At 41.5% G+C, this 18610-nt stretch overlaps 1 protein-coding gene across 6 annotated transcripts in view; it reads left to right on the plus strand.

Moving 5' to 3' along the window:
• Positions 1–18610, plus strand: part of CC2D1B (coiled-coil and C2 domain containing 1B) — a 129534-nt gene that overhangs the window by 25147 nt on the left and 85777 nt on the right. For all 6 annotated transcript variants that reach the window (XM_053693470.1, XM_053693473.1, XM_053693472.1 and 3 more), the window contains exons 7-11: positions 502–769; positions 2684–2793; positions 13889–13964; positions 14042–14116; positions 14209–14327. In XM_053693470.1, the coding sequence (XP_053549445.1) occupies positions 502–769; positions 2684–2793; positions 13889–13964; positions 14042–14116; positions 14209–14327 (648 nt within the window). The remainder of the gene's footprint in view (positions 1–501; positions 770–2683; positions 2794–13888; positions 13965–14041; positions 14117–14208; positions 14328–18610) is intronic.

Genomic DNA, 18610 nt, shown 5'->3' on the forward strand with positions numbered 1-18610 from the left:
ATGGGCATATTTATCAAGCTCCGAAGTTATGAAGCAGCGGTCATACCATTGGCTTGATTGACACCCCCTGCTAGCAGCCGATTGGCCGCAAATCTGCAGGGGGCGGCATTGCACCAGCAGTTCACAAGAACTGCTGGTGCAATGATAAATGTCAACAGCGTATGCTGTCGGCATTTATCCATGAGCAGCGGACATGATACGCTACTTCGTATCATGTCCGCTCGCATATTGATAAATATGCCCCCTAGTGTTTATTTGGGAGAGGTCAGTTTCTTGTTAACGGCATGCTTATCAATTTGTGAAGAGAATATTACAATCATTTTTTTGGTTATTTTGGATGCTATATATTTGTTATTTTTATAGTTCACCTTCTGAATTAATTTTGAGCTTTAAACAGATATGACGCTCAGAAGAAAGATGGTGATAGCACTGATAGGTATCATGGATTTCTTATTTAGCAATACAGTAGAAGTTGTTTGACAACCGCTCCTCTTCCTGCAGACGCTGGAGTCCATGCTAAGTGCAGTCAAACAGGGCAAAGCTGTGAATGAGGAGGAGATGCCGCCTCCTGTAGCCATTGGGAAACCTACAACACCACAAGCTTCACCCTCTGCAAATTACACCCAGGAGGAGCTAGGTGACATGAGGCAGATTTCCTTAGCAGCCGATAGCTCTACTCAACCGACAGAGGATTCTGTGGTAGAGACCCCAGTTATTGAGGCAGAAACCACAACCAGTGAAGGGGAATCTGCAGACACGTCTAGTACAGGTTAGTCTCTATATTTCTTCTTCAGTCGGCTCAGCTCAAACCGTAAAGCTAAAACACACAGAGTCTCCCTAGACTGCTCTCTATTTCTCACGCTATATCTGCTCATGTTATTTGTAAATATCCCATCAAAACTGGTCAGGAATCGGCTACATTGTCAAAACTATAATAAACAATGCATCGGTCTTATTGACTCAAAATTAATTACTTCCCATAAATCTGTTTGCTTGAATAATATCAGTGTTTCTAGTAATTGTTACATCCTACAGAAATACTATGTTGTAGACAAATTCCTTATTGCAAACAAAAACTACTAACATCTGTATACCAAGCTTATAGTGCTTTACAAGAACTGAAGTGACAGTTATAATAAATGACACTGGGTTTGGTGTTGGCATTGCATCTGGTCAAGAGGGCTGGAATTGGTGCTTGGTGTATTAGGTAGACTTTGTGACAACTGATGGTTGTTAAGGGTAGATTTTAGGTGGGTGAAGGTTGTATAGGTTATGTTTAAAACTTTTTCTTTGGATAGGGTGGCACAAGTCTCATCAAGAATAGAAGGAAATGGCTGCAGAATACATTGAAAAGGTTTTAGCATTGACATAGGTTTAATTGGTATATTTTGGTACAGACATAAAGGGTTAGATTAAAAAGAAAAAACACAAAAATATTAGAGCTCTTGAGCACTAACGCCACTTAAGTTAAATCAATAGCGCTCTTTTTCTTTCTCATATTACAAGTTAAAAGTAAATAGATATCGATTGAATGAAAACCTTAGACACACTAACATCTGGAGGTTGGATAGCGCGGCTACTCTAAGACCCCTCCTCATAGACTTCTACAAAACCATATTCTGCCTTTTACTCAAATGCTAACCCGAAGGTGCATTAAGAAATAGTTGAAATAGCCTTGTTCTTCACTGAGAAGATATATATATATATATATATATTTTTTAAATACATACATTTTATATATAAACATTTTCTCCTCAGTGAAGAAAAAAGCAATTTTAACTATTTGTATTTTAAAAACAAAAAACTGTTGTGAACATACACGTAAATAAATATACACACCTTTGAGCCCTTTCCTGTCAAACGCCTTGTAACATACTATATCACTTTAAAACACTTTTTTATACATTTATTTAAATAATAAACATATATTTGACATTGAATATGTATAAATATGAGTTTAATACTTTCATGTTTTACCTGTATTTAGATATACTTTCACTCTTGCACTAACACTTTACTTCAGGTCTCAAGTCGCGGAATCTTTTTAGTGCTTTTATATGTTACACTCAAGTGCAACACATAACTCACAACTTGTAATATAAGTATAGTGCTATCACAATATCCATCGAAAGTATAGGGTGCAATAAAGAGGTGTTGGCTGCCCTAAGCATTCTCGGATAATTCTATTTTATCATGGACTTGTAATACCAGCTTGTGCTCTATTCTTAGCGCAGGCGATAGCGCACCCCTTGTATTCTGTGCCAGTGTGTAGAAAGTAGCTCTTGGCTTGGGCACAATCTATAGTGAGTAAAAGATTGGGCACATTGATATAGGGTAGATTTTTGCATGGGCACAATGTATGTTGGGTAAAAGAAATGGCACAGTGGTATATGTTAGATTTTTGCACGGGCACAATGTATATTGAGTAAATGAGCAGGCATAGTGGTACTGGGTATATTTTTGCACAGGCACAATGTATGTCGGGTAAAAGGACACAGTGGTACTGGGTAGATTTTTGCATGGGCACAATGTATATTGAGTAAATGAACAGGCACAGTGGTACTGGGTAGATTTTTGCACGTGCACAATGTTTAATAGGTAGATTTCGGTATGAGCACCTTGTGTATTGGGAGAACCCTGTAGCATGTATTTGGTACCTGCAGTTATTAGTTTCTTTGCTCAGACTCCAGGATCTTGCTGCTCACGAGGCAAAAGGAATACAAACTTGCAGCTCTGAGATTGAAACAGACGGGTGACGTGGAGAAGGCTAAGGAGTATATGAAGATTAGTATGGTATGTACCAGGCAGCGCCCTTCTGTAGTGGTTTATGATTTATTTTACGTTTTTTTACTTGCTCATCAAAATGTGTTCCAAGTGACTTACTGCAGAGTACTAAATGTATTGGAAATTGGCCTTCATGTTTATTAATGTATTTGAGAGAGCTGTTATTACTCATTAAAACATCACCTGTATTTCTAAAGGATAGGCCCTTTTAAATGGTCTGGCCCTGCTAAAAAAGCAGACACGCTCATTTAATCTCTTGGTACAAAATCAATTAGTTAGATATTAAAATGCTTTATTGTAACTGAAATTCCAAGTTCTACCACCCTTCACAGGGAGGTTTAGTTACATAGCTATCTCCCGTTTACACAGCCTTTCTATACCCAATATTCCAATATTGAACATTTCAGTATAGGTGGTGGTTTCAACAGCAAAATCATTAATTTCAAATGAGAAAATAAAGGTAAAAGCTGTTTGTGCACAATTTAATACACTCCATCAGGTACAATTGATAGTTGGAATTACTGTCAATTGTCTTTGGGAACATTCTGCAGAACACTGTCCCTTTAACTTTATATGACGGTGGCCACAATATGTCAAGTTTACTATTTGGTCCTGTTACAGTTAAATCACCTTGTGTCACAAATTATATTAGGTCACCATATCATACTTTATATTGTAATTGCCCCACCTTATACTGACGGGTTATAACTTTTATACCCACTTTTAGAGGCAGAACTCGATAAATTTCTGCTCCTTCTCTATTTAATGTTGTCATTTCCCATCATGCCCCAGTTCTACCTTCCTTGTTGAGAGATGCAGGACTAGAAAAATTATTTCTCCATATGAAGATTAAAGCTATTGTTTTCTTTGAATTCAGGTGGTGAGCCCAGACTTTGGAAGGGCATTGGTTAAATCATCTCTAAATCAGCTCACTGACTATTTCAGACATGAGAGTTGTTTTTGCTGCTCCATTTCGAAGAAACAAACAAATGTCAATCTTCATAATCCCCAATAAATAGTGCACCAGACTGAAAACCTTAAAAAAATTCAGACCTCTTAAAAGATCCAAATTATATGGATCACAACATACACAAATATATACAAGGGTGGGTGCAGCAAACTGTCTTGTTCCTCCACTGAATTTAACACCAGTTCTTTACGGTCTTGTTAAGTAGTGTTAGCTCAAAAAACACACAAACCTGATGCTGAGGTATCCAGTTATTAGCCAGAAAACTTGGGGAGGGGTATTGTCTTCTGCTACCATAATTCTTTCTGAAACTGAAGGAGAATATTTTATATAAATTAAGTTTTAAAAGTAACATTGACAGGATAATATAAATTTAAATAAATACACTTAAAATGTTTTAAGGTTGTTTGTGAACCATGGTCTCCTTTTCTCTTTTTGGGGAGGCAGCTCAGAGAAATGTTCCTAAAACAAGTATTTTTTTAATGGTCACAGTGCCTATATTAAAACATATATTTCTTTTTAATGACATGATGAGTCCACGGATCAACTTAATTACTAATGGGATATTCACCTCCTGGTCAGCAAGAGGCAGCAAAGAGCACCACAGCAGAGCTGTTAAATATCACCTCCCTTCCCTCCCACTCCAGTCATTCTCTTTGCCTACGTTAGTGCTAGGAAGTGGTAAAATGAGGTGTTAGTTATGATTCTACAATCAAGAGTTTATTATTTTTTAAGTAGTACAAGATTGTGCTGCTTTGTCCTAGGGTGTAGCCGTAGTCCATATCAGTCTCTTCAGTAGAGCTTTTGGTGGCTTTGGAGCAATGGGAACTTGTGGGACATAATTCTCACTGCACCTCCCATGTATTTCTTGCTGCCCTATATTCTTTAGTCTGAGGTAAAAATTACTCAGCATATTATTTCTCCGTAGGTCGATGTGAGGGAGAGGACCTCTCAAGCTTGTGAGCTGCCTTGCTGTCAGGCAGAAGTAGAGGTAAGTTCTACTTTAATTTTTCTGGGGTACAACAAAGGAAAAGACTCAGAAAGAAGTGAGCACGCTAATACACAACATAAAGGGCACAGGAAAAAAGGAGGCACTTTATTGTTGGGGACACTGTAAGCTCTCCTAGGCTGGAGAGGACTTTAGACAGCGTTACATTGCAGGCACTGGGGCTGGAGAAACGCTAATATATATGGCTCTTGTGGGTAAACTTGTTACATTTACAAAATGATGAACGGGAAGTTTTTTGTTTCATGGTAACGCCCACGATGGGCGGATCATACGGAGTTGCGCGCCACTTTTTTTGCGTTTCAGTCTGGGAGACATTAGGACAAAAGTTCGTCAGGTCTTGACTAGAAGCGCATGGTCCGTGCAGAGCATGCGTTTCTAGGACCGGAGACGAAATTCCACTTCTGCAGCGTTAAAACGGATCATCTGCTGAATATAGGGGAAGATTAACTCCGGTTGCCAGTCAGGTAGGAGCACCTCAGCAAAGTAGCTGAGGTGCAGAGGTGTGTTATTACATTCAATCTGTAGATTGCTAATTTGACTGGCTTCAGTAAAAAAGTTACCGTTTTAAATTTAAAGAGACAGTAACGTTTTTTCATTTTAATTTGTTTTAGAAAAATTAAAAAATGTTATTGGATATTTGGTCAATTGTGAACCAGTATGGACCAAGGGGCCTTGCAAGATGTTTCTTGCTCCTTGTGTTTTGATGCCAATGTAGAACTACCAATCCCTCTCTGTCCCTCATGTATTGAGAGGACTTTAAATTATAGGGAAAAGATTTTTTCTGAGCCAACTTTTTCTAAAGCGGATGTTGTCCAAGAGTCTAATGATGAGGTTCAATATATACCGCAGCTTTCTCCTCAAGCGTCCCAAATTTTATCACCCTTACATGCAGTGCCCTGCGTTTCCTCTCAAACTCCTGCTGGAGTTACGTTAAGGGACATCGCTTCTCTCATGTCTTCTACAATTTCAGATGCATTGTCTGCTTTTCCAATGTTGCAGGGAAAGCGTAAGCGGAAAATCAGACATTCAGTAAGCGAGGTTTCTGACGCAGTTGCTATTTCAGAGGTCCCCTCCCAGAAGCCTGAAGAGGAGGATACAGTAGTAGCATCTGAAGGTAAAATTTCAGATTCGGAAACTGTAATTCCCTTTGCTGATACTGAGGTTGTATCTTTCAGGTTTAAGCTAGAACACCTCCGCCTGTTTCTTAAGGAGGTTTTGGCTACTTTGGACGACAGCGACTCCACGGTAGTTGTTGTTCCTAAGAAGTCCAGTAAGCTGAACTAGAGAACTACTATTCCCATAGAGAATAGTGGTGCCTTCAAAGACCCTATGGGCAAGAATTTAGAGGGTTTACTCAAGAAGATGTATGTGCACCAGGGCTTGCAATGGCAACCAGCTGTGTGCATTGCTACCGTCACTAGTGTGGCGGCATATTGGTTTGATGCACTGTCTGATGCTATCAGGACAGAAACTTCTTTGGATGAAATCCAGGATAGGATAAAAGCTCTTAAGCTGGCTAATTCCTTTATTACGGATGCTTCCCTTCAAGTTCTCAAACTGGGAGCAAAGATTTCAGGTTTCTCTATTCTAGCTCGCAGAGCCTTATGGTTAAAACCTTGGTCTGCGGATGTGTCCTCTTAGTCTAAACTTCTAGCTATTCCTTACAAGGGGAAGACCTTGTTTGGACCTGGGCTGTCGGAAATTATCTCCTATATCACGGGAGGTAAAGGTCATCTTCTCCCTAAGGATAAGAGAAACAAACAAAAAGGACGGCAGAGTATTTTTCGTTCCTTTCGAAAATTTCAAGGGAAATCCTTCCTCTACCGCTTCCAAGCAGGAACAGTCTAAGCCTGCATCAATCAGTCTTGGAATAAGGGAAAACAATCCAAGAAGCCTGCTATTGAATCAAAGACAGCATGAAGGTCAGGCCCCCAATCCGGGACCAGATCTGGTAGGGGGCAGACTCTCCTTTTTCGCTCAGGCTTGGGTTTGAGATGTTCAGGATCCCTGGGCAATAGAAATAGTGTCCCAGGGATACAAATTAGAGTTCAAAAGTTTTCCTCCCAGAAGCAGGTTTCTGCTTTCAAGATTATCTGCAGACCAGACAAAAAGAGAGGCGTTCTTACACTCTGTAAGAGACCTCTCCATCCTGGGAGTGATTGTTCCAGTTCCAATACGGGAACAGGGTCGGGGTTTTTATTCCAATCTGTTCATGGCTCCCAAAAAAGAGGGAACCTTCAGACCTATTTTAGATCTCAAGAGTCTAAACAAATTTCTCAGAGTACCGTCCTTCAAGATGGAAACTATTCGTTCCATTCTTCCTTTGATCCAAGAGGGTCAATTTATGACAACAGTTGATTTAAAAGACATGTATCTACATGTTCCCATTCACAAGAATCATCACAAATTCCTAAGGTTTGCCTTTCTGGACAAACACTTCCTGTTCATGGCTCTTCCTTTCGGTCTTGCCACAGCTCCCAGAATTTTTACAAATGTTCTGGGATCGCTGTTGGCGGTGCTTCGGTCACGGGGCATTGCAGTGGCATCCTATCTGGACGACATCCTAGTCCAGGCGCCATCCTTGCAACAAGCAAGATTACACACGGACATGGTGTTATCCTTTCTACGGTCTCACGGGTGGAAGGTGAATTTGGAAAAGAGTTCCTTAGTCCCAAATACAAGGGTAACTTTCTTGGGAACCATAATAGATTCCCTATCTATGAAGATTTTTCTGACAGAAGTCAGGAAATCAAAGATTATCGATACTTGTCTAGTCCTTCAGTCCACTCCTCGGCCGTCAGTGGCCCAGTGCATGGAGGTAATCGGGCTGATGGTGGCGGCAATGGACATCATCCCGTTTGCTCGGTTCCACCTCAGACCTCTGCAGTTAAAGCATGCTCAGGCAATGGAACGGAGATTATGCGGATTTGTCTCCTTGAATACTACTGGAGCAGGAGACAAGGGATACTCTTCAATGGTGGTTATCTCTGGATCATCTCTCCCAGGGAACCTGCTTTCGCAGGCCATATTGGGTGATTGTGACAACAGACGCCAGCCTTCTAGGGTGGGGAGCAGTCTGGGGCTCCCTAAAGGCTTAGGGAGTTTGGACTCAGTCAGAGTCTGTTCTTCCTATAAACTTTCTAGAGCTAAGAGCGATCTTCAATGCTCTTCTGGCCTGGCCTCAGTTAGCCTTGGTCCAGTTTATCCGATTCCAGTCGGACAATGTAACATCAGTGGCTTACATCAATCATCAGGGAGGAACGACGAGTTCCTTAGCGATGACAGAAGTATCCAAAATAATTCAGTGGGCGAGACCCATTTTTGCTGCCTGTCGGTGATCCACATCCCAGGGGTTGACAACTGGGAGGCGGACTTCCTGAGCAGGCAGACCTTTCATCCCGGGGAGTGGGAACTCCATCCGGAAGTGTTCTCCAGCCTGATTCTCAAGTGGGTTTAGCCGGAATTAGATCTCATGGCATCCCGACGGAATGCCAAGCTCCCGAGATACTGGACGAGGTCCAGGGCTTCCCAGGCGGAACTGATAGATGCTCTGGCGGTTCCTTGGACCTTCAGTCTAGCATACCTATTTCCTCCGTTTGCTCTTCTTCCTCGGGTCATTGCTCGAATCAAACAGGAGAGGGCATTGGTGATCCTTATTGCACCGGCTTGGCCTTGCAGGATTTGGTATGCAGATCTGGTGGACATGTCATCTCTACCACCTTGGAGACTTCCGTTGATGAAGGACCTTCTAATTCAAGGGCCCTTCCTTCACCCAAATCTAGTTTCTCTGATGCTGACTGCTTGGAGATTGAATGCTTAATATTATCCAAGCGGGGCTTTTCTAACTCGGTCATTGAGATGATGATTCAGGCTCGTAAGCCTGTCGCTAGAAAAATTTATCATAAGATATGGCATAAATATCTCTGTTGGTGTGAATCCAAGGGCTACTCATGGAGTAGAGTTAGGATTTCTATAATTTTATCCTTTTTCCAAGAGGGTTTGGAGAAAGAATTATCGACAAGTTCCGTAAAGGGTCAGATCTCTGTCTTATCTATTTTGTCACACAAACGTCTGGCAGATGTTCCAGATGTACAATCTTTTTGTCCGGCCTTGGTCAGGATAAGACCTGTGTTCAAACCAGTTACTCCTCCATGGAGTTTGAATTTAGTTCTTAAAGTTCTTCAAGGGACTCCATTTGAGCCTATGCATTCCTTAGATATTGAATTGTTATCTTGGAAAGTTTTTATTTCTGGTTGCTATTTCTTCTGCTCGCAGAGTGTCAGAACTCTTGGCATTGCAGTATGAGTCTCCTTACCTTATTTTTCATTCTTATAAGGTAGTTTTTTTTTTTTTTCAAAACAACAAGCTTTATTTGTGGTAAGACAGTTTGTACAATAAATTTTGAAACATTACGTTACATTCACGGATAGACATTACATTGAACATTGTTACATAAGTCATATTATGGGTAAATGCAGCAGGGTCAATGTTAAGTCCCGAGTCTGGACAAGGGATCAAGATGGGGTGCGTTGTATGGTCTCAACCAACAGTATCTTAAAAGCAATAACTGATAGCAGGGTAATGTGCTTTTTGTAACGAGCAAGAGTGCTCTAATTATTCATAACAATTATACATGAGCTTAAAGTAAACATATTATTCGTATTCTAAAATTTATATGTAAGGCAGATATATTATCAGCTTGAGAGCTCAGCTTTACATGTACACATAGCTGAGCGTATCATAAAGCCTCACATATTCACACAAAGGTGTTTAAGGAGTGAAAGAAAGAATAGATAAGGAGAGGGGTAGAGGAGAGAGAGAAGGGGAAAAAAAATAAAATAAAAAATAAAGGGGGTGGGAGGGAGGGATTATACAGCAAGGGAAGAGGTATATAGGGTAAGGGGGCTATTGAGGGGAAGGGCAGAGGGGGGCCGGGGGGAGGAGGAAGGGGGGTTAAGGGGAGAGATTCAATAGTAGCAGCAGAGGGGGCAGGGGAAGGTTAGAGATCATGAGACAGATCTTTTTAATCTTACTGGTCTGGGTTATATTCCTCTACCCTCCCAAGTCAGGACCATCATTTCATGTGTTGCTATCCTCCCAGTCTTTAGAAAGTGATATCTCTCTAATCCGAGTGAATCCCCAACTCTGATCCTCCATTCCTGTACGGTTGGGATCTGCGTGCTTTTCCAGTGAACAGGGATAAGCGCCTTCGCGCTATTCAGCATGAGTAAGAGAAGGAAGTACTTGTCTTCTCTAGCTATCTTGGGGACCCCGTGAGATATCAAGTACGTGGGATTTGGGGGAATTATAATTTTCAGAAGTTTACTCATTGTTCCCAGCACCTCCTCCCAATACAGTCTTATGTGCGGGCACTCCCACCAAATGTGTAAAATTGTTCCCCTCTCACCACATCCTCTCCAGCATTCTCCTCCCGTCTGAGGGTAGATCTTTTGAAGCCTGGAAGGAGTTAGATACCAACGGCTCAGGAGCTTATAATGCATCTCCTGTACTCTCGCTGATATAGAGGCTTTCTTAGCTCTCGCAAAGATCCTCGACCAGTCATCGGCCGATATGTCTATCTTTAGTTCCGTCTGCCATGCCACTGCATATGACGGAAGTTTCAGACTGTCTTCAGTTAGTAGGATCTTATATAATTGCGAAATTAAATGGGCTGGAGCTTGAGTCATTATGCACATCTTTTCAAATTGCGTTCTTTGTCTGGACAGCGCAGCGCGCTCTTTATGTGAATTCACGTAGTGCGTTACTTGAGCACATCGGTACCAAGACCTAAACATCTCATGATCCCACTCAAGGAGGTCGTTTTGTGGTTTGAGCTGTCCGTCGTGTAAGATATTTGAGATTGTCGTCTCGGCAAGGGTATGCGTAGTGCCCTGCAAATAGGGTTTAATTTCCATACCCAGGTCTGGGTTGTCCCAGACCGGTATGTTCGGGGATGTCATTGTTGACACAAAGGAACCTCCTGTCAAGGTCTTATCCCATACAGTAAATGTGTCAGCGATCATAGGGTACAAGGAGATAGCTCTCGGCCGGCTCCCCTGTGATACCCAAGCCATCGCTCCCACGTTTCTGCTTTTAAGAATATCATTGTCCACCTGAATCCACCGTTTGCTAGAGGAGTTTCCACACCACTCTACTATCCTCTATAAGAAGATGGCTCTCTCATACTCTCTCAGCAAAGGCACTCCTAAGCCTCCCCTCTCTCTGGGAAGATAGATGGTACTCCGTTTAATTCTCGGCCTAATCCCATTCCAGATATAAGTTTCTATTGCAGTTTGAATTTGCCGCAGGTAGGGAGAAGCTGCCAAGGCCGGAACTGTCTGCATGATATAGAGTATTCTTGGAAGAATATTCATTTTTACGACTCCAATACGACCCATCCATGAGATGGTCTTCTTTTTCCAGTTATGTAGGTCTTTAAGGATATCGTCTCGGATACCTCCGTAGTTCAGTTCGATTATCTCAGAAAGGTTGGGTGTGATGAGGATACCCAGATATTTGATTTTATGTTCCGCCACTCTTATCGGACACCCTGATTTGTTGCCAGCGAAGGCCTCAGCGGGTTCTGAAATATTCAATATTTCCGATTTAGTGGGGTTGAGAAGAAAATTCGAGGACCCTCCGAAGATCTCAATTTCCCTCAATGCAGCCCTCAGAGAGTCTCCCGAGTCTGCGAGAGTGAGGAGGACATCATCTGCGTACATGGACAGTTTGTGTTCCACTCCACCCAAGACAATCCCCCGCACCCTCCGGTTCTCCCTGATTCTACCTGCCAATACTTCAATGGTTAGGGCAAAGAGAAGGGGTGATAGTGGACAGCCCTGTCTCGTACTATTTCTGATCTGGAAAGTCTCCGATAAAGTGCCATTTACCCGGACTTTTGCATTAGGGGCAGAGTACAGTGACATTGCCTTGGTGATAAAGCTCCGTCCAAACCCAAACTTAAGGAGAGTTAGATGGATAAAGTCCCAACTGACCCGGTCAAACGCTTTTTCAGCGTCTGTTGTGACCAGGGCCAGCGGCGTTTTGGATTTCTGGGCATGGGTTATCAGCTGTAACACCTTCAAGGTGTTATCCCTTGCTTCTCGGGAAGGAATAAACCCCACTTGCTCTGTAGAGACCAGGTTTGGTAAGAATCTGTTTAGCCGAGTGGCCAGGACCTTTGCCAATATTTTCACGTCTGAATTGAGGAGAGAAATTGGCCTATAACTCTCTGGCCTATCAGGAGGTTTTCCAGGCTTATGAATTACTGCTATATGAGCTTCAAGCATAGAGCCAGGTAAGATTGGGCTGTCAGACAGATTATTAAACATTCTCACCAGTTTCGGGACTAGAATGTCCGCATAAAGCTTGTAATATTTGAGACCGAATCCATCTGGTCCCGGGGCTTTTCCCGATGGGAGATCTTTTATAGCCTTATGTACCTCTTCATCTGTGAACGGGGAGTCCAAGAATTCTGAATCTGCATCTGCCAATCTGGGGAGCTCTGTGCCTTCCAGATATGCTTATAAGGTAGTTTTGCGTACTAAATTAGGATTTCTTCCTAAGATTGTTTCTGATCGGAACATTAATCAGGAGATTGTTGTTCCTTCCTTGTGTCCTAATCCTACTTCTCAGAAGGAATGGCTTCTGCACAATTTGGATGTGGTCCGTTCTTTAAAGTTCTACCTGCAGGCGACTAAGGAGTTTCGGCAGTCTTCTGCTTTGTTTGTGGTTTTCTCAGGAAAACGCAAGGGACAGAAAGCTACGGCTACTTCTCTTTCTTTTTGGCTGAAGGGTATCATACGTTTTGCATATGAGACTGCTGGACAGCAGCCTCCAGAGAGAGTTACGGCTCATTCCACGAGGGCCGTTGCTTCCTCATGGGCATTCAAGAATGAAGCTTCTGTGGAACAGATTTGCAAGGCTGCAACTTGGTCCTCTCTTCATACTTTTTCAAAGTTCTATAAATTTGACACTTTTGCCTCAGCTGAGGCTGCTTTTGGGAGAAAGGTTCTTCAAGCAGTGTTGCCTTCCGCTTAGGTACCCTGTCTTGTCCCTCCCGTATCATCTGTGTCCTCTAGCTTGGGTATTGATTCCCATTAGTAATTTAAGATGATCCGTGGACTCATCGTGTCATTAAAAAGAAAAGAAAAGTTATGCTTACCTGATAAATTTATTTCTTTTTTGACATGATGAGTCCACGGCCCGCCCTGTTTTTGTAAGACAGGTTGTTGGGTATTATAAGCTTCAGACACCTCTGCACCTTGTTACTTCCTTTCTCTCCTTTACTTCGGTCGAATGACTGGGTTGGGAGTGAAGGGAAGTGATATTTAACAGCTCTGCTGTGGTGCTCTTTGCCGCCTCCTGCTGGCTAGGAGGTGAATATCGCATTAGTAATTAAAATGATCCGTGGACTCGTGTCAAAAAAGAAATAAATGTCTCAGGTAAGCATAAATTTTCTTTTTATTTCACCAGGAGGTAAGTCCTTTTTTAAGTTTATCTGGTTTAGTCAGCAAGGTGCTGCTAGTGATGTCTGTGAGTGCCTTGTTACAGTTAGCGTCTCTGAGTGCCTTGTTACAGTTAGCATCTGTGATTGCCTTGTTACAGTTAGCGTCTGTGATTGCCTTGTTACGGTTAGCGTCTGTGAGTGCCTTGTTATAGTTAGTGTCTGTGATTGCCTTGTTACAGTTAGTGTCTTTGATTGCCTTGTTACAGTTAGTGTCTGTGAGTGCCTTGTTACAATTAGCGTCTGTGAGTGCCTTGTTACGGTTAGCGTCTGTGAGTGCCTTGTTACGGTTAGCGTCTGTGAGTGCCTTGTTACGGTTAGCGTCTGTGAGTGCCTTGTTACGGTTAGCGTCTGTGAGTGCCTTGTTACGGTTAGCGTCTGTGAGTGCCTTGTTACGGTTAGCGTCTGTGAGTGCCTTGTTACGGTTAGCGTCTGTGAGTGCCTTGTTACGGTTAGCGTCTGTGAGTGCCTTGTTACAGTTAGCGTCTGTGAGTGCCTTGTTACAGTTAGCGTCTGTTAGTGACTTGTTAAAGTTAGCCTCTGTGATTATGTTTGGCTATAGACAGCTTAAAGAACAAGCCACATACAGTTTACAAATATGTTGTTGTTTCTTTACATTTAGAAATTTAATGCTGTTTTGGAAGCTCTGGAGAGTGGACATCCTGTGGATCTCAGCAATATGCCCCCTGCAATGGAAGGTGAGTACACCAGCATCTAGGCATCCTGTACAGAGATCTCAGCTAGATGTACAGATTATTGTTTCTACCTTATGCAGATCAGGGCAAACCATCAGCTTCACCGCACATTGCATCAGCAACTCCAGATGAGCCCATCACTGTTAGTACTCAAGGTAATGGTGACATTTATTTTATCCGTTTGAACACATGGTAAAGCTTTGGGTGCGATAATCTACATCATTCAACCTCTTTGTCTCATGACCAGGCACTGGATCCGTGTTACAGGCTCTGCAGCAAAGGATGGAAAAGTACAGAACAGCAGCACAGCAGGCTAAAGGCAGCGGGGACGACAGAAAAACAAGGATGCATGAAAGGATTGTCAAGGTTTGTAGTAGCGTAGCCTTCGCTACTCCAGTAATAAGTCTGAGTTGTATCCCCCCAAATAAAGCAAGTTGGGTGAAGGAGATAAGGTGCTAATGTATTAAAAAAATGTTCACACTCACCTATTATGTAAATGTATTGCATTCCTGCTGGGGGAAAAAAACTAATTACCATGGGCCAGATTAGAAGTGGAGCGCTAAATATTGCTTTTGCAAAAGTGATATTAGCGCTCCGCTGAGTAATACCAGCACACGCTAATGTGCGCTGGTATTACAAGTCGACAGCAATGCGAACGCTAGTTCGCGTTTGCATTGCGGCGAAGCATTGTGCTCACAAGAGCGCGCTTCCATAGACTCCAGTGGTTGCCTCGTTCTCATGCTGTGAGAAACGGCATGAGAACTATTTCAGTGAAGGAGTAAGTTGCCCAGCGATGGGCAGCAAATTGTATATACACATATTAACAACTAAATATATATGTATAAGCCTATACATATATATTTACTGGGAACACACATTTCCCATAGACTGCAATGATAAGGCACTTTTCAGTGCCGTTTTCTTACTAACACCCCACTCCTGCCAACTTTATCCTCAAAATACTGCCTACTGAAGTTATTTTATTAAAAAATAAAAATGCTACAATTGTATTCGTGGGATGTAGATTACGTGTTAGACCTTAAATTAATCTTATCGGAAGCTATTGCCTATAGTTGTTAATACCCCACCGAGAGGCTTTAACATTTCATATGCAGTTCATTTCATTTTTTGTATTGTTCATACAGTGAAGTTGTGCAAGCTTTTTTGTGAGAATAGTTTCCTAAATTTTTAAAAAGGCTCATCAGTTATTTCTTAAAGTGAAGGTAAACTTTGATGAATGAAAGCCCGTTTTTTAAAAATACTATTAAAAACAGGGGCACTTTCATTCATTAAAGTTTAGAAAGCAGCGTTTTTTTAAAAAAAACTTACCTTTGTTCTTTTCACAGCCAGAGCAGTCCCCCACATGGAGATCCTCTCTTCACACGTCAGCAATGACTAATCCGGCTTCCTCCAATCACGTCCCCCCCCCCCAGGGGAGTCATTGCCTGAGGCCATGCCGTGATTGGAGGAAGCCGAATTAGTCACTGCTGACGTGTGAAGAGAGGATCTCCGGGTGGGGGAAGCTGCTCTGGCTGTGAAAAGAACAAAGGTACGTTTTTAAACAAAATGACTGCTTTCTAAAATTTGATGAATGAAAGTGCCCCTATTTTTAATAGTATTTTTAAAAACCGGGCTTTCATTCATCCAAGTTTACTTTCACTTTAATTCTCCATACAAGGAATCTGTACTTGCATCTGATGTTTGTGTGTTGCTAACAATGTATTTTGGATTTAGCCCAAAACATATTTAGCACCACTGTATACAGCTGGTAGGTTGTTTTCATGTTTATTATTTTATATATTCTATGTATGGGGGGTGGGGGGAGCTGTATACTAGTTTTTTTAACCTCAGCAGCATTGTTGTAATTTTTAGTGAAAGAAGCTATTCACTCATTATGGGGTTGAATGTACAGGGGCGCCAATGGCTGTTGTCTAAGATGAGCTCTCTGTCCCATTTCTTTCCAATGGAATGGACAGTCCACGATTCCATTCAATTACTGTTAAGAATTTAACTCCTGGCCACCGGGAGGAGACAGACACCCCAGCAAAGCTTAAGAATCCCTTCCACTTCCCATACTCCCCAGTCATTCTTTGCCTCTGTAACAATGAGAAAGCAAAGACAGTGCTCTGAAGAAAAATTTAACTAAGTCCTTTATTGGGTAGTTTCCCTTCAAGTAGGACTGGGGTAATGCTGTGTCCATTTAATCCTCTTAAGTAAGAGTATTGGTAACTGCTGGAGGTCGCAGGGAGGCTTCTCTGTTCTTTACTGGACACTTATGAGTTACACCTGGTGCAGGGTATGCAGGGAGGAACATGAATAGTGCTGTTCAGTATCACTATTCGTATACTGTCCTGGGGTGCCATTCGTGTTCCCCTCTGCACACTCTGCAGCAGTACAGAGACCTTCCTGGGCACTGCCGGCTTGTCACCATGACATGTAAAGCTTCCTATAGATGTCCAATGGTTACTCTGCTATATTTAAAAAATGCCGTTGTCCTTTTTATTATAATTCTTTTGAGGGGACTTAAATCTGTGTATGACGTGGTTCATTTAGTGCGCTTTGGAGTGGAAGGCCTTTGCTTGGGGCGTGGCCTATTCTCCGAGTTCCATGCTAATTATGGCGTGCACTCTCTCTCGGCCTCATACTTAGTATCCTTTTTGGGGTTATCACAATGCATGCCCTTAGTTTTCATCTATGCCCTGTTCTCCACCGACATTTTCATTTTTGCTGTTGCGGTGCGTGCTAGCCGTAAGGGGTCTCCTGTTGTTTCTATCAGGTAGATGTTGGAGAGGGGCTTACAGTGTAAGTTCACTATCTTTATATCTCTTGGTAATGCTGGAGGTCCCCAGTTTTATTCAAATGGGGCTGTCCTTTTTTTGTCAAAGTTTGAGTTACATGACAGTGGCCATCCCATGGTTAAACTACAGTTTCTATGTCTGGCTGGTGTGAAGGACAACGGTATCCACCAGTGGTAAAAGAAAAAAGCTGGTACTCACTTAGTATTACCTAACTAGCTAGTCAGGAATTCCGACTGTGTGACCTTTGCAATGGCCAATATCGCTATTTTCATGAACTATATTTTTGCAATAATTTTATCAGCTATTCCTTGGGGTTTGGCACCATCTTGTGATGGTTTGCTGTTATAACATTTATTTTATTATACCTCAAATTTTGAATCTCAGGTTCATAACCCATAACAATTAAAGGGACAGTCTAGGCCAAAATTAACTTTCATGATTCAGATAGAGCATGTCATTTTAAAAAATTTCCAATTTACTTTTATCTCCAATTTTGCTTTGTTCTCTTGGTATTCTTAGTTGAAAGCTTAACCTAGGAGGTTCATATGCTAATTTCTTAGACCTTGAAGCCCACCTCTTTCAGATTGCATTTTAACAGTTTTTCACCACTACAGGGTGTTAGTTCACATATTTCATATAGATAACACTGTGCTCGTGCACGTGAAGTAATCTGGGAGCAGGCACTGATTGGCTAGACTGCAAGTCTGTCAAAAGAACTGAAAAAAGGGGCAGTTCGCAGAGGCTTAGATACAAGATAATCACAGAGGTTAAAAGTATATTATTATAACTGTGTTGGTTATGCAAAACTGGGAAATGGGTAATAAAGGGATTATCTATCTTTTAAAACAATAACAATTCTGGTGTAGACTGTCCCTTTAAGTTGCTTTCTTTTCTTTTACATTGCCTGTCTATTTATGTTTCGCATATCAGTGTATTATTCTTCTTTTATTTGTCTCTTATTTTAGGGATACTTTTCTGAGATTTGATTCCTTTGAGGGATATACATTGTATATGATATATTTATACAATTATTTCTATGTTGAAAGATTATGCTTTTCTAAGGTTTTCGACTGTTATTTCTCTGAAGGATATATATATATATATATATATATATATATATATGTAGAAATAAGTAAAATGTGTCTCCTCAGTGTACTGAGTTGACACAAGTGATACTCTGTTGTGGGCGCTGGTCAGAAGGTGTATAGGAAATAGTGGCAGCTGTATAGGACATATACTGGGAGGGTTGTGAAGCCCTAGACAGTAAAAGAGAATATATATTCAAAGGTGGATACAGCGCCTATATGTCCAATATACTGATGTGGTATGTGAGGAATAAAGGATGGGAAAAAGCAAATAAGAACATAGAAAATAAAAGAAAAAATAAAAGAAAAATATATATATATTAAAATAAAATAACAATAAAAGGTCCAGCTAAAAATAGCATATAAAATATATAAACTCTGAAACGATGTTCATATGAGTCCTAGAAGTAATATAAATCGTAGTGAATCTCCAGATGTAGTGGTTGTATAGATATAGTTGGTATATAATACCCTTACCAGATATTACCTCAATCGAATGAGGTAAGTATGCCGCACTGGGGGTATATATAGATGATTGGGTTTCCTCCTTGTATCCTGCTTGTGGTGTTCGTTGACCTCTTGGAGTATGCAGGGATATGCCTCTGATGATGAATAGATCCCTTATACTTCCTATGGATTCGTGGTTGGCCTCTTGGAGTGCTCTTTCTGTTCTGGTATTAACTTTCTCCGGCGTGAGGATACCCTGTATTCCTTTTTTGCAAGGCCAGTCTCCCTTTCCCTGTATCTTCTGTAACGTAATAATTTT

Source organism: Bombina bombina, chromosome 10 (assembly GCF_027579735.1).
Source record: "Bombina bombina isolate aBomBom1 chromosome 10, aBomBom1.pri, whole genome shotgun sequence".
In the NCBI taxonomy this organism is placed as follows: domain Eukaryota; kingdom Metazoa; phylum Chordata; class Amphibia; order Anura; family Bombinatoridae; genus Bombina; species Bombina bombina.